At 39.0% G+C, this 17,462-nt stretch overlaps 1 protein-coding gene across 1 annotated transcript in view; it reads right to left on the bottom strand.

Moving 5' to 3' along the window:
- hop (tyrosine-protein kinase hopscotch) overlaps nucleotides 1-17,462 on the bottom strand; it is a 133,696-nt gene that overhangs the window by 3,173 nt on the left and 113,061 nt on the right. Inside the window, exons 14-16 of the mRNA XM_067146298.2 lie at nucleotides 9,894-10,034; nucleotides 4,572-4,739; nucleotides 2,379-2,548 (exon numbers count right to left, since the gene is read on the bottom strand). Coding sequence (XP_067002399.1) covers nucleotides 2,379-2,548; nucleotides 4,572-4,739; nucleotides 9,894-10,034 — 479 coding nt within the window. The remainder of the gene's footprint in view (nucleotides 1-2,378; nucleotides 2,549-4,571; nucleotides 4,740-9,893; nucleotides 10,035-17,462) is intronic.

Raw genomic sequence — 17,462 nt, 5'->3', positions numbered from 1 at the left:
TACATAACTAAACATCTTTGGGATATGTTCAAAATGTCAACATTGCTTTGAAGATTTATTTGTGAACTCTTGTTTCAAATTACTCAGTTAAGAGGTCTTTTCTGGCCCTTGCAGGAATGAAATGTTATGATGAATGTTGGACTAATAATTAAGTTGCTAGATTTGCTGAAAAAATAGGTAGGTTTGAATGGCCACCTTTGACAGATAAGTTTCCCACTGATTACACTCAGACTGAACATGAAAATCAACCCTCAATTCTCATCATAGCAGACAAAATGTTTCAAAGTAGGATTTCAAGGTTTTTTTTTTTTTTTTTCAGTAACCGGTATAACATCTTCAATGTAATTATAAACAAACAAACAAATGCAGTAATTGCTCTCAATTCTACAATGGACAAAATAGTCAACATTTCAACAACAATAACTATAAAATTACACAGAACACATCAGATCATTGTAACATAAAGCAGAATCTGCATCTGTCAATTACCATACAAAAGACACAAATATGCAAACATCAATACAAACATGGAATTTCCACATATTTTCTCTTAACATTCTAGCAAAATGTGAAATATACACATACATAAGATGTGACCTTTGGGTCAACGGCCTTCAGGAAAAGACATTAAGGACAAAGTCATCGTCCCTGTGGATGAACGGTCATCAAGAAAAGATTCATTTTGTGATTATAAACTCTGTTTCAAATTTGGCTCTAAGTATGATGTTTAAATTTATAATTGTGGATTTGGACTGAAGAAGAACGCTAATTACTACTATTATTATTAAGATTCAATATTTAGGCCTTGTTAGGAAAATGTTAACTCTTAATTATGAAAAATGTGAAAACTGATTTTGAAGAATGCTTGTTTTAAGGAAATTTTTGTAATAATTTTTAGATTTGTTTTAAAATTGAAAGCAACTTTTGAAGTAGCTTGTAAGGGCATGTGTAAATTTCCGATTGTGAAATTGCTATGTTTCGTAAATCCAACTCTCTTGAACTTGTCCATATAAGGAAATGTATTTTTATTGGTCAGAATAACAATCTTTTCCATTGGTGAATATGGAGGTCTGGGGAAATTGCGTGTTTTCATTGGTTACCTAGTAATCGTACAATTTCTGGTTTCTGGCTCCTCGTGAGAGCCAAGGCTACTGTCTGCGTCTTTGAATTCTGATCGCCTCAGCGGGCGGACACGTTTTGCGTCCATTCCGCCTTGGGTCCCCAGTCTCTCTAGGTAAGCGCTATGTGACTGCTTTTCTCTTCATTTAAATTCATTCTTATGTTTTGTCCTTTTCTTGTTTAATGTAACTTTCGAATTTGTAAGCTATGTAAATTTAAAAACTATACAATCCACTATCAGAAGAGCTGTAGTTTTCTATGTTAGTATGTATTTTAGTTTAGGGTACTTGTGTTTTATTTCCAAAATGTAGCTGGCCTCCTTTTCTTTAATGTTATATTTTAATTTATTTAATATATATGTTTTTTTAAGGTTAGTTGCCATGCATTTCCCTTTCCCCACAACGAGATACGATCTCATAGCCTCATTAGGTTTCCTTCCACGTTCTACAATCCTTCCGTAGTTGTCACTGTTAAACCTGTAAGTTAAAAGTTGCCGCAACGTGAACTTGGCATTAATTTTTTTAAATTTCATATTTTTCTATTTCGTTATTATTATTATTATTATTATTATTATTATTATTATTATTATTATTATTATTAGGTAGATGCAAACTGCTGCTTCAATTATAAACAAACAAACAAACAAACAAACAAACAAATGCAGTAATTGCTCTCAATTCTACAATGGACAAAATAGTCAAAATATCAACAAAAATAACAATAAAATTACACAGAACACATCAGATCATTGTAACATAAAGCAGAATCTGCATCTGTCAATTACCAGACAAAAGACACAAATATGCAAACATCAATACAAACACTGAATTTCCACATATTTTCTCTTAACATTCTAGCAAAATGTAAAATATACACATACATAAACACACTATATCTCAAAGAACCAACCTTTTTAATGAACAATCACTATTCAGATCCCATGCACACTATACAAGCACACCAGACAAAAATGTCTTTCTAACTGCAATGTTGGTAATGAACACAAAGATTGAGTGTTTCTCTCCCGACAATAATTGGTTGCCAAAGAAAGAGATTTTCGAAAGGTTGATATCATGCACAAGGTAATTTAATTACCATAGTGCAGCATGAATTGTTTCAATTGTCATCAGTGCTAGACAGTGGATGCTAACACTGAAGAACATTTAAAAAAACTATTATTAGGTCAAACATGATAAATATGAATGAGACACAGAGAGAAAGTAGCAGTTCACAGAGCTTTTAACTATAAAACAACATACCATTTGATGGGAAGTTCCCTGCTGGTCTTGAGGATGTAGTAACCATTGTTACCCATAAATTGTGCCAGGCCAAAATCTGATATTTTAACGTGGTGTTCATTAGCCACAAGGATATTGCGAGCTGCCAAATCTCGGTGCACAATATTTTGCTGACCCAGGTACTCCATACCCTACAAAATATTGTATAAATCATGTCTCCACACAACACAAATTAAACAAATATTGAATGGACAGAAACAGAGCGATTAAAATCACACAGAATGAGGCCGGAGTTGTAAATGCAGATCACAGCCATGTAATACACATATGCCCCTTATTACACAGTTTTAATATTATTATTTTTATTATAAATATGCGTTACAAATGGGATATATTCCAGTGGTTTCTTAAAACAGAACAGAAATGTTTCCTAAATGAAGAATAATGCAGTTTGGAATGATACTCTACAGCTCCAAATTATAACTATAAAATATTCACAATAAGCAAAGACTACTGAAAAATGTAATACAAAAACAACACTCAAAAACTTCTGCAGTTATGAGATTGAGCTATTTTAAATAATAACAGCTATTTTCACTTGTCACAAAACATGTGTACAATTTGTAGAACATTACGTAATTTAGTAACTACGTAAAATGATAATTGCAATACTATTAGACAATATTACACAAAATTCACATGATTCTGAAATCTTTAACAAAGCAACCTACATACTTTTTAGAGATAATGGGTTTGAATCACACCATCGGCAGCTGTGAAGATGGTTTTCCATGGTTTCCCATTTTCATACCAGATAATGTAGGCTGTACTTTAATTAAGGCCACAGCCACTATTTTCCCAATCCTAGCCCTTTCCAATCCTTCCATCGCCAAAATCTTTGATGAGGTAGTGCAATGTTAAACAAGTAGCAAAACAAGTTATATAAATATTAATCAGGATAGAGGACGAGAATTCTTTAAGTAAGAAAGTACACTGTATCTCCCAAAAGTTATTGAAATCTAAACTTCAACCAATTTACTTAACCTCCAAATCCTTGAAAAAGTTAACCCATTTCCTTATATTAACGGATACAATCACTGTGTGTATTTTAATTGGAAATGCAGTGGTGTGGGTGAGTATATACTGATTTTGATTGTAAATTTCCTGATTAATATTACATTCACAGGTAGTACTGGCACATTTTGTCTGACGACAACATTTCAATGGTATATGCTACTATATAAAATTGTGCATCACATTCATACAATGGTCTTTTTCAATTTGTATCACAATTTTGAGATGAGGATAGTAATAACAATCTTCTTCCTAGCATTTTCCCACTTTATTGCTTGTTTGGGTGGTGGTTAGTAGTGTGATGTGTTGTATGCAGATGAAGAAAAGTGATTAACACAAACAACCAGTCCCTGAGCCAGAGGAATAAACCGTATGCAGTTTAAATCCTCAACACAGGTGGGAATTGAACCCAGGGCTCTCTGAACCAAAAGCCAGTATGCTGATCGTTCAGCCAAGGAGCTGGACCATGATGATGATGATGATATTATATACAATTAAGTGAGTTGTTTTAGCATTGTGAGGAAGATGAAAGAATTTTCTAATTTCCCCTTGGTAGTGGAGAAGACAATGCTATTGAAATACTGTATCTGATAAAGCATCAAGCATTTTTGGCAACCATATTTATAAGATCAAGAGAGTTAAGACATGGCTTGAACATGAATTGTCATTCCTTAGGACTGCCAATGGTATGAAGAACATCATAAATCATCAACTAACTCTTCAATTTAAGGCAGTTCACTTTTTTATACACCATATGAAACAAGAAGTGGGAGCTCACACATTTGTGCACTAAAGGAAAGGGATCTTTGCCATGAAAGTTGCAGAGTTATCTTCAGAGAAGCAATCAAGTTAAATGACTGATACACTATGAATGGATGATAAAATTCAATGTTATTAGTTTCAATATTTAAAACAAAAAATGTAAAGAAATAACCACATTCAATGATGCTGTTTCGAGTAAAATAATTGTATGTCAATGAGTTTAACACACATAACTATTGAGGTTAATAAAAAGGTGGGTGGAATACATTTTCATCATATTAAGAAAAGTAGTAGATTTTTCCTTAGATTATGTCATTGAAATGTCTAGATTAAAACAGTAATACTTAGCAAAATTCAATGTAGTAAAATTCAACTCACCCTTGCAACATCCAGGGCAAATTTAAGAAGGTGCTGCTGTTCTAGTGTTTCACGGTGGATCTTGAGGTAGCTTTGTAAAGATCCATGCTGAACAAATTCCATTACAAGGCTTGTTTCAGGTTCCTGAATGACACCCTTAATTTCTACAATATTAGGATGCTTCAATTTCTACAAAAGAAATTCAAAAGTATATCAAATTTAAATTGCAGTCAATAACAATTCATTGTGAAAACACAATGAAGAGTATATACACTTTTCAAACTTAAAAATATGTGATTCTGAACCTAACATTTGTAGCAGAACATATTTCTTGTCAGCGATAACACATTTATATTTCTTAATTTGTATTGGCTTCTAAACTTGGGAATGAATATATTAAGCCAGTTGATGGGACTGAGCCATTCTATGCAGAAATTGGCTGTACATATTGTTTATGCCATTTCTAAACTACAGAAATTTAAATGAAACACATACAGTACAAAGAAAGCCAGCTTAAGGCCTATAAAAATAAATAAAAATTACATCTATTAAGGTTTGCTTTTCACAGATTTTGGCAAGAATAAACAGCACTAAAACTACACCAGGATTTTCAGCAAGTTACTGGGTAACAGTTGAGTAAACAAACAATTCATAATAGCTTTGTGAGATTCATTTGAGGTGTACAAGATCTAGTACCAGATAATGTTCCATGTATAAAAACTGCCAGTAGGCATTTAGCTGCAGCTGCTCGAGTCCCGTTGGTTGAAAAAATTTGGCCGGCAGGGTAGGGGAGGTGGTGGTATACGATTTCTAATCGCTAGATTGTGTGCCAAAAGCCTGGATTAAATTCCAAAACTCTCTGCAGTGCTCATATGGAGTGAGGGTATATGACGCTGTTGATGGTGATTCGTCCGTCGGATGGAGATGGTAAGCCTTGAACAGACCCCGTTGGTGCTATTCGACAGGAGTAGGCTATGTGCCGGCACCGTCTTTCACCCTCTCCCTACTATCCACGTCATTCATTTCATCTCATTAACTTCTCTGATGAGTTTGATGTCAGGAAGGGCATCCGGACATAAAAACCCGCCATGACAGATTCATCTCACCTCATACCCGAGCCCGTAGGGAAACGGGACAAGGGTTGGACAAACAAATACAAGGTTTGCTTTTCAAAGATTTTGGCAAGAAGAACTGCACAATAACAGCATAAAAACTACACCAGGATTTTCAGCAAGTTACTGGGCAACAGTTCAGTAAACAAACAATTCATAATAGCTTTGTGAGATTCATTTGAGGTGTAGAAGTTCTAGCACCAGATCATTTTCCATGTATAAAAACTGCTAGTAGGCATTTAGCTGCAGCTGCTCCTAGACTTTTGCATTCAACTTGCTGTACACATACCCTTCACCTGTGCACAGAAGTCTGTATATTAAAAAAAAAAAAACTGCCTGGCATTTCTTGTGAACATGAAGGTCTAGAAGGAAAAATGCATTCATAATTTACAATTAATGGCTAAAAAGTTGGTTAAAAGGAAGAAAAACCCTGGTGAAGGTGCTAACTTCATTAAAAATGAACAGGAGGAAGTGATGACATAGAAGCAGGATATATTGCAGAGGTGGGGAAGATACTCTGAACAGCTTTACAATGTGCAAAATACCTCGGTATAAGGAGAAATCGAAGACCCAGATTTAGTGCAGATGGAATATAAGGAAAATGAGGTGTCCATGCCAGATACTGAGTGGGCCACTAAAAGAACGGAACGAGGCAAGGCAGCTGGAATTGACAAGGTCACCATAGAAATGATAATAGCAGCAGGAGCAATTGGTCTACAGTGGTTGTGTAGACTCTTCAGAGTGATAGGGACTGTTCCAAAAGAGTGGACGAAAGGGGTCATTATACCAATTTTCAAGAAACGAGACAGAAAGCAATGCGAAAATTACAGAGGAGTGACACTGATACCTCATACAGCTAAGATCCTTGGATAAACGGATAAGAGAGAGTAGAGGAAAACTGGCAGAAACCCAGTATGGATTCGGAAGAGACAGGTCCATATTTAACCCAATATTTACATTGCGTCAAATGATGGAAAGGTATTGGGAATATGGAAAAGATATGGTAGTAACGTTTCTGGATATTGAAAAGGCGTATGGCAGTGTCCCAAGGAATTTGGTATGGAAAGCATTGACAGAGTCAAAGATAGCGAATGAAACAATGCAGATGGTAATAGCATTGCATCAAAATTGCAAAAGCTGTGTTAGAATCAAAGTGGGTCAAACTAAATGGTTCAGAGTTGAGACAGGCTTAAGACAGGGAAGTGTATTGTCTCTCTTACTCTTCATTATCATCATGGATAGAATTCTACATAATATCAATTGTAGTTTGGGGAGATAATGAAGAGGAAGTACAGACACAAGTTGATTTATGGAATGAGGAGATAAGAAATTTTCGAATGAAGATTAGTACTGCGAAAAGCAATACTTTGATCATGACGAGAGGTAACAGAAAATCCAGGTGAGTGATAAAAATACACTAGTGTCCAAAAGTTAAGGATAAGTTACGAGTAAACAGGGCAACAGGAAATAGACTGCAAATCGCACGATATATGCACCTATCAACTTATGTGTTCACTCTGTATAGGAAAGGAATGTTCCCTGCTTTGACCAGCGATATAACCGCAAGGTAAACACAGCCAGTGCCTGCGCCCCATATTCCCTCAGTCTTGTTTGCCCTGTTATAGTGTGCAGAGTGCAGCCTCGTGGTGAATGTGACGACATAATGGCACAACACCGCCATTTGGACCCCGTTTTTCAGGGTAGAATACTCGGCCGCCTGGAAGCAGGCCAGATACAGACCGAAGTTGCCATATCCTTGAATGTGCCACAAAGTGTCATTTCAAGGCTTTGGAGACGATTTCAAGACACAGGAGATGTTAGTCGTAGGCCAGTACCAGGTCGACCAAGGGTAATAACCCCACAGCAGGACTGATATCTGGCCTTAACCGCCCGACGAAATCGGAGTGCACCAGCACGACAATTGTCACCGGAGCTTGCAGCCATCTCGGAGGTTGCCGTTTCCCGGCAAACAGTTTACCAGAGGCTCAGAACAGCAGGGCTGTTTGCCCGACGTCCAGCGGTGTGCGTCCCGCTCACTCCAGCACAGAGACAGGCCCGTTTACTGTGGAGCCGTGAACATCGAAACCGGATCACGAATGAATGGAGGCATGTGCTCTTCACAGATGAATCCCGCTTCAGTTTGCAGAACGATTCCCGTCGCACATTAATCTGGAGAGAGCCAGGTAGCCGATACAACCACAGGAACATCGTGGAACGAGACTACTATGGTGGTGGTGGCGTCATGGTGTGGAGCGGCATCACGTTGAATGACCGCACAGACCTGCACATCTTCATGGGTGATCCAAGGAACACTGTTAACACTCGGAGATACAGGAATGAGGTACTGAGATCACATGTTCGACTCTTCAGAGGTGCGGTTGTTCCAGACTTCCTCTTAATGGACGATAATGCCCGACCGCACCGCGCTGCACTGGTGGATGAATTTCTGGCTGGGGAAGACATTCATCGCATGGACTGGCCAGCGAGGTCTGCAGATCTGAATCCTATAGAACATGCCTGGGATGCATTGGAGAGGCGAATTGCATCCCGTCAGCCTCCACCAAGGACCCTCCAAGACCTTCGCATTGCCCTTTTAGAGGAATGGGATCGACTGCCACAAGAGCTCTTGGACCATCTGATAGAGAGGATGCCATGTCGCTGCGAAGCATGTGTGGCTGTTAGGGGTAACCATACAGAGCATATTTTGTTGTGGAAGACATTGCCAAGTTTTGTTAGTTGTTGTCAAAGGTGTAGCTTAGCTATCAGAACCTTTCTGACACCGTTTTTTCTGGACAAGTTGTGTGACATATAGTGTGTGATTCAGCTTCTGTTTGTTCAGCAATCCGTCTGACATTCCTATCAGTTGGTATGGCCTCGTTTAGTGATTATGCTTAATTTTTGGACACAAGTGTAGAAAATGAAAGTAGAAAGTGAACATTTTTTAATATTTGAGTAGCATGATGTCACAAGATGGAAATTTGGATGGAGAAATTGATTTAAGAATACAGCAGTCTGCAAGTTTCTACCAGTGTGTGAGAGACATTGTATGGAATAAAGATGTGCCAATGAAGAGCAAGAAGGTTTTATACTTGTCCTATTATAAACCTATACTGACCTATACTTCAGCAGCCTGGACGTTGACTAAGCAGAACCAAAGTAAGATACGAGCAGCTGAAATGAGGTTCTTGAGGAGCATACAGGGAAAGACAAGGCGAGATAGAATATGAAATGTGAGGAAATAAGGAGAAGCGTGTTAGTGTGTAAACTTCAAGAAGAGATTGATACAGCAAAGCTAAAATGGTTTGGACACATTATGAGAATGCCAGGAGAGAGAATACCAAAGAAAATTTTCATGGATACAGAGAATGCAAAGAGGCCTAGGGGACAGCCTAGAATGGGATGGAGGAGCTCTGTTGTGGACTGTATTGTAAATAGAGTCGTTGATAGCAATAAAGTACTAGAAAAGGAGTGGTGGAAAGATCGAGTAAGGTGGAGGGCTTTGGTACACTACCCTACCCAGACAGAATCTGGATAAGGAAATGGATGAAGAAGAGAAGAAGAAGGCTAAAAAGTTATATCAAAATCTAAACAAGAAATTGCCATACAAATGGTTGTGTAATATGTGAATTGAATTTTTAAAAAGATTTCTACATATATCATTGATCTGGTTTTCAGTAATATCAAATTTCTTTAATACTGCCACTGTTTCTTTGAAGGCAGACCCTCTAGCACCAACGAGATGAATTTTCACCATCCACACATTCGCAAGTAGGTTATATGTCTCACTCGGGTAAACTCGGTAAACAGTCTCCTTCTCTTCATTAGTGCAAGTTGCTTGCTGGTTGTCTTGGTGCATTCGCATTGTAGGGTCTAATGAACATGGTGTGTTTGTTTTTCTTTGTTCCTTTCTGTGCAGATATCAGATTAACAAAAAATTGAAATGAAGGTCCACCTATCCAATACCATTTAATATGATGTCACATTACTTATACATTGGTACTGGTTTTAGATGACCCATAATGGACATTGCCATCATTCTTTCTGTTCCCTTACAACCACATAATCTTTGGAGGTGCCTTTTGAGGATCCAATCAGCCTCCGGGTACAGACAGAAATCTGTATCTTTGAGAAGCATTAAATGACATTATAAGGAAATTAAACATCATTTAGGTAAACACAAAATGTTTAAATTGAAAAACAAAATATCAAAACTGAGCACAACTGCAATTACCGTCATAATGGATATCTCCCTCTCAAAATCTTGCAAACTTGTTCCAATGGAATTTGTCTTAAGTTTCTTGACAGCAACGAGCTTAGGTTCAGTATCATTTCCTTTCTCCAGTGTACCTCGGAACACTTCTCCATAGAAGCCCTGGAAAAGTCCAACATTCCTGCATGAAATTATTTAATATTACATTATAATATAACATTAAAAAATAAGAATTACAAAACATTTAAAACTATGACCAAGTTAGTACAAAGAATTATGTTTTTATTGGCCAGTAGATCACTTGAGGATGGATTGTGAAAAGAAATGGTAAGATTCTGGTACAAAAGACTGCCTGAAAATAGCTACAAGCATAAAATGAACATCTTTTTGCTCTATTTTATATAGCCATCAATAAACTTAATTTAATTACTAAGCAACAAAAGAAAGTAGAAAACAGAGAGGTTGGAGATGAGGACATTTTCCATATCTTCATATAGATGGGCTCTCTCCTTATCCATCTCTGTTCTTTTATGTCCATTTGTTCTCAGCCCCTGACAAATTCATTTCTGCTTTCCAGCATCAACATTCATTTCGTGCTCCCTCTTTCGATGCTGACCTGTCAGTTTACAGGGTGACCCAAAGTCCATTAACATTTGGCGAGGCAATACTTCACAGAATATTGGAGGCAGAGAGGTAATAATTGACACACGATTGGCATTAACATGGGGTTTTATTGTCACCAAAATAAAGTACACAAAATGACCAAAAGCTGGTGCTTCATACGATACAACAGCAATAATTAGCATAACAACCAAGGTTTAGCAAAGATGATGTTCTTTATAACACATGCTCAACATGTTGGCCGTCATTCATCAACAATACCTGTAGTCGAGGGACAATGTTGTGATATAGCACATCCGTAGGTATGGTGAGAAATTGCCGTCAGATGTTGTCTTTTAGCATCCCTCAAGAGGTCAGATGATCGCGGTAGACTTGCGACTTCACGTGTACTTTATTATGGTGTCAATAAAACCCCTTATCATACCAATCATGTGTGTCAATTATTACCACTCTACCTCCAATATTCCATGAAGTACTGCCTTGTAAAATGTTAACAGACTTTGGGTCACCCTGTATATTAGATATTATATGTTTCTATTCACATTTTTATTTACTGCATATAAATACAATTGTAAATTTGTCTGTACATTTAACATTTTTGTTCAAACTTTATATTCTTCTCGGATTAGGTACAAAGAAGTTCAAAATAGGAAATGTCAAATTCATTAATATTATCTGTATAAGGAAAAAACATAATAAAATTGGTAGAAATATGATTTCCAATCTTTACTGTTTCATGTTCTTATACTGTAAGAGGAATAATTACAGAGAAATTTGTGATTACTGTTTTATAATTTTTACAAACTTTATAATATATCTCCAGAAATAATAGTTTTATCTAAATAGTGCACATACCAATACATACGGAAAATCAATTCCCTATATCTTTTATACTATACAAGCTATAATAATGGAGATATCCACAAATTTAGATTTTTATTACAAACAGCAATGACCAGCATTGCTGACTTGGAAATATTTTTCAGACGTCATGGTAACAAACTAACGTGACTGTTTTTGTAAGCTGCAAAGCCATGTGGTCATTAGCCTCAATTCATCAGGAAGATCAGTTATTCACTCTAGAGCCAAAAGGAGAACATGACCTAAGCTGGCAGGACACCTGCAGTGTTTCTGTGGTGCCCATTCTTAATGGTCTTCCTCTATTCAATCTATTCAGTCAGGAAGATAATGAAGGTATCTACTGAAATGATGATGATAATAATAATAATAATAATTGTTACCGAGTTTTTGTGGTAGTTAAGCATGAAAGAAGGTGCTGGGTGGTGAATAGGTCTCAAGCTACTAAAGAGAAATTAAATTTTAAAATTTAACAAGGTTATATTTTCTTTTCAAAATTAGGTAACAACAAATAGAACAGGTACTTAGTAGCCGAAATACAACTTGAAATGTACAATTACAGGGATTAAAGAATTTGGGCTTCGAGCCCTGAAAACACAATTCTTGAGCAACTAGCTCAACTTTACGATATACCAATTTTAACAAAAGGGGCAGAAGACCCCACTCAAACCCTGGAGCCCTTGCTCCAAATTACACAGCAAAGCCTCCTCGAGGCATACAACTCTCAGTTTTAGAAAAGAGCCACTCGCTCTTAAAGTTAAGCCTCTCCCAGGCCACACCAAACTCAACTTTCAAGTTGTCCTCAAAGGACATATACACAGGGGTAAAATACCCAACCTACTGAGGTCTATTAGGTGAGAAAAGATTAATACATGACCTCTAAAATACAACTTGAGAGGAGGCGAACTTGCACTCCTAATACACTTTGCTTTTAAAACCTAATCTGGCTCTGGGCCACTAACGCAAGGGCTAATCCCATACTACAGAGGTGACTTAGAGAAGAACACTTTACATTACATAAACGAAGAAAAGTTTGAGAAAATAAGTTCACCTCAAAACAAATGTGAGTGGGAGCTCGAGAGGGTTAGCACTCTCTATCCCAATATGTAAGTTTACAAGAAAAAGAAGAAAAGAGTAGTTACATTTTAGGAAAAGGTTACATGATGGAAAACGCTTCGAACCCGCCGCGAGAGTTAAACTGCCGACCTAGCAAGAAAAGAAGATATTAATAGGCCATTACCTGGTAGTAGATCGCTGCCGAGGAAAGAGGCGCTTCCCGCCTCCTGCTATGTACTTAATACACTGAAAGATGGAACAGAAGTGGCCCGGAGACCCCAAAATCAGCAGTTTATATCCTCTCGCGGAAGATTCTAGGCGTTAGGGGAAATAAAACACCCTCCCACAAAATCTTTATTGGTACGGGAAAAGAAACCCCTACATAGAGGAAAAAGAAACACATTATTGGTGGAAAATTAATTAAAGAAATTCGGGATTGGCTAGATCCAAACTAAGGGGAAAAAGAGGGGTATACAGCCAACTTAAACAATAACAGAAAGAAATTTAACAAGAAACAAACTTTTGAAATAAAAATTTCTCCAACAAAATAGTTCTTTGATTTCGCACTAGGTTGCACTATTGTAATTCTTCAGTAGTGTCCTCTAGAAGAGAAAGTTCCCACTTCTTACTTCAAGCGAAACAAAAACACATCAAAAGTGACACAGTTCAAAAACTCAAAATTTTCCACGTGGTGACATCTTCTGAGAAAGTAGAGAATTAATAGAATAGATAAAGTTCAACCTTCCTCCAGAAGAGGAGTTTCAACTGGCGCAACTTTTAAATAAACAGAGTAGAGGTGTACCGCCCGGTACAGACCTCCCCCCCCAAAAGTTCCTCCAAGGGGTAACACAGAAGAACATAAGCTTTGTTTCCAAAATAAGGTCCAAGTTTTGATGTTGATATTAAGATTAATTGCGGAAGCATTTATAAGATTTTAGTAATTTGGTTGGTTGCAATTTCAAAATTTTGTTGTTGCCGGTGCAGTAAAGTTTTTATGTTTGTAGAATTTGTATTTCTGAAGATAAACTTTTAATACTTAAAGGTGAAGAAAAATTTTGCAATGTCCACCAAATATTGTTGTTAAATTCCCAAATGTAATTATTGCTTATGGTGACTGTCCATGTAGTTGATGTAGATTGAGTCGGATGGCCAGACCGGCCGTTGCAGCTTGCGTCCAACGAAGGCCGCTCGGACCCCTCAAGTACCCTGAGATACCGCTCGCCCGCACTATGAGGGGAGCAGAGGTGTTGAAGTACGCCGCGCCCGCGGTGAACAGATACGGGCTGCGGGCATGTAGCAGGTCGTGCGCCGCACATCAGCCTTGGCCGGGAGGTGAGCTCCGGCTCGCCGTGCACATGTCGTCCTCGCTGGAGAGGAGGGGGCCCATCCCCCTCCCCAGTCGCTGCACGGCGCTGCGCGGCTGCGGGGGCGCTGAAACATTAAAGCTAGGCGGCAGAATTGTGTTGGACAATTATTTTCTTTGAGGGTACAGGCTTGTAGAGATAGTGAGGGGCCAGCGGCGTGTAGATATTCATGGTATTCATTAAGCCACTGTGTAGAGTGGAGCAGGAGACGGGAGCGTGGTAATGGCCGTGGCAAGAACAGGATGGCAGTTTAACGGGTCGGGGCAGGTTTTACATAAGGCTTACATCTAAAACCAAAATATTACAGAAGGGGCAGAATGCCTTAAAAGTGAAACTCAAAAAAAAAAATATAACCTTCATATCCTTTCAAAATAATATGGAGCAAGTTAACACAGAAATTACACCGGTTTCACCTGGGACAGGTGAACTCTAAATATCCTCTCGGTGGCTGGATTACTTAGCAATAAGGTAACCGGCGTAAGAAAATCGAGAATGATACAAGGCCCATGAAATCTGGGGGCAAGCTTGCCCGCGGGAACAAAATTTTTGACCATAACCTGGTCACCTACCTTCAAAGTGGTGGGTCTCCGTCCACGATCATACCTTTCCCTAACCTTTTCATGAGACACTTTAAGATTAGCTTTAGCCTTCTTCCAAAGATCTTTAATGTTGTCCGGATCTATTGTCTCGGGCAGAATGTCATTCAGAGACCAGAGGTTAGAGAGCGGCGTGTTGGGAACGAACTTAAACATCAAAGAAGCTGGAGTAAATTTGTGAGATTCATGAACCGCCGAATTCAAAGCAAAAGCTAACCAATGCAGGGACGTGTCCCACCTAGAATGATCTTCATGATGATAGGCAATAAGTGCGGACCTGAGATTGCGGTTAACCCGTTCAGCCAGAGATGGTTGAGGGTAATAAGCAGATGTAGTTACATGAGAGATGGACAAGTCAAAACAGAATTTACGAAACAGATTTGATGTAAAAGCTTTAGCATTATCAGATACAATGTATTGGCACGGACCAAAAGAAGCAAAAATAGAATTTAGGCAAGTAATGGTGGACTGAGCGGTAGCCAGCTTAGTCGGAAATAACCAGGAAAATCTTGTAAAACCATCTACACACACAAAGATGAACTTGTTGGCATTACCCTTTGACTGGGGGAAGGGTCCCACATAATCGATATACAGGCGTTCCATGGGGCGCGACGCTTGATGAGAAGACAAAAGGCCTACTTTAGTGGACATGGTGGGTTTACTGATCAAACAAGATTTACAAGCTTTTACAAGTTCTCGAATTTCCCCGTCCATACCTTTCCATATGAACATTTCACGAATCTTTTCACGAGTTTTAAAGATTCCAAGATGCCCCCCCAATGGGGTCTCATGATAGTATTTGAAGATCATAGGTACAAGAACCGCTGGAACAACAACTTTCATCAACTTATCATGCCTCGAAGGGCAACATAGAACACCATTCCTCAGAACATAAGGGACAACATGTTCCCCAGAAGAAAGGGTTTCCATTATAGGAGCCAGCGTCGGATCTTCACGTTGGTATTTCTCAATATCCCTAAAAAGCATGGGAGCACCTGTTAAGATGGCATTAACACCAGATAGTATGGACTCGGAAGGTGATGAACTATCGACCGGTTCGTGGGTCTCGACGTCGTTATGAAACATACGGCTGAGTCCATCAGCAACAACATTTTCGGTACCTCTGATATGTCATACATCAAATTGGAAGGCAGAAATACGGATGGCCCAACGGGCTATACGACCAGTACGACGCGGCCTACCTAAGACCCAGCTTAAGGCTTGATTATCTGTCTCCAGGTCGAATTTGACATGTTCCAGATAGAGACGGAACTTTTCTAAGGCGAATAAGACTGCCAACCCTTCGAGCTCATAGATGGAATACTTGGCTTCTTGAACCGATAGAGTCCTAGATGCATAGGCGATGGGACGCCTCCCTAGTTCAGTCTCTTGAAGAAGGACTGCAGCTACAGCTGACGACGACGCGTCCGTTTGGACGATGAATTTCTTCGAGAAATCAGGCATAGCAAGTACAGGGGCATTACAGAGAGCTAATTTAAGATCTTCGAAAGCGGCTTGTTGAGAAGGTCCCCACTCGAATTTGATGCCTTTCCTACGAAGAAGGTTTAAGGGCGCCGCTCTATTAGCGAAGTTAGGAATAAACTTCCTGAAGAAATTCACCATACCAATGAATCTAGCGATACCTTTGATGTCCTTAGGAGGTTTAAAATCACGGATGGCCTGTGTTCTAGAATGATCGACTGCTACACCATCAGGTGACACAATATGCCCTAGGAATGACATAGAGGGCTTAGCAAAGGCAACCTTGGACAACTTAACAGTTAACCCAGCCTTACGAAGGCGATTGAGAACTTCTCGCAAATGATCTAGATGTTCTTCAAAGGTTTCGGAAAATACGACGACATCATCCAAGTAGTGATATAAGTACTCAAATTTGATGTCGGAAAAGACCCTATCTAGTAGCCTAGTGAGCACAGCTGCCCCCGTGGGGAGCCCGAAAGGCACGCGGTTGTATTCATATAAATTCCAGTCCGTGGCAAACGCTGTAAGATGTTTAGACTCTTCGGCAAGGGGAATTTGATTATAGGCCTGATTCAAGTCCAAGATGGTGAAGAACTTGGCCTTACGAAACCATGAAAAGCAAGAATGAAGGTCGGGAAGGGGCACAGATTGCAACACCACCTTCCGATTGAGAGCCCTGTAATCAATGACAGGCCTGAAGCCTCCTTGGGGTTTCGGGACTAGAAAAATAGGCGAAGAATACGCTGACTTAGAGGGCCTAATAATACCATCCTTCAACATCTGATCGATGATTTCTTTCAGAGCCTTCATTTTAGGTGGAGATAGCCTATACGGTGGAAAACGGACAGGAATTGAATCCGTGACCTCAATTTTGTATTCAATAAGGTCAGTAACACCAAGAGTATCAGAGAACACCTCGGGAAACGACTGACACAGTTTCCGAATACTATCAGCCTGCTCCTCAGGTAGATGTCTAAGGTCTAACAACATCTCATCCTGGGTAGGCGAAATAGATGAACATGATACAGAATTACACTTTAACAAGGGAATTCTACAATTGGACGCAAATTTGAATATGCACGACCTACTCTGGAGATCGAGCACAAGACCAGTGTGAGAAATGAAGTCCGCTCCCAATATGATGGGGCAAGACAAACGCTTGGCCACAAACAATTTGATCTTCCATGTAAACTTAAAAACCCGAATTTTGACATGTATGGAACCTAGAATTTCTAATGGAGATGAATTAGCCGAAACATATTGAACAGGAGAAGAGACATAGTCAGGGAGTTTACAAACAGATTTCAATTTAGAATACCAATCAGCCGAAATAATGGAACAAACACTGCCTGAATCTAAGAGAGCTGTTATAGGCTCGTTATTTAACTCAATCTTAAGAAAAGGAACAGGTGCGGGGGTATCCGCCGCAATCCTAAGACACTCTTTAGGGCATTCAAAAGATGAATTTGAAGGCTGGTCGTTCTCTGCATTTACAACCTGTTTACTAGGGGCTAAGTCTCGGGAAGATGGATTAGTCGGCTCAGCCGACGCCACTAGTCACTTTTTATTATTGGAATAGCTGGAATTTGCACCAGAAGTTGAGCAGGAGGGGG

The sequence above is a fragment of the Anabrus simplex genome, chromosome 4 (genome assembly GCF_040414725.1).
Source record: "Anabrus simplex isolate iqAnaSimp1 chromosome 4, ASM4041472v1, whole genome shotgun sequence".
Lineage (NCBI taxonomy): Eukaryota > Metazoa > Arthropoda > Insecta > Orthoptera > Tettigoniidae > Anabrus > Anabrus simplex.
The sequence above is the reverse complement of the archived record's forward strand: the minus strand, read 5'-3'. Positions and strand labels throughout refer to the sequence as shown.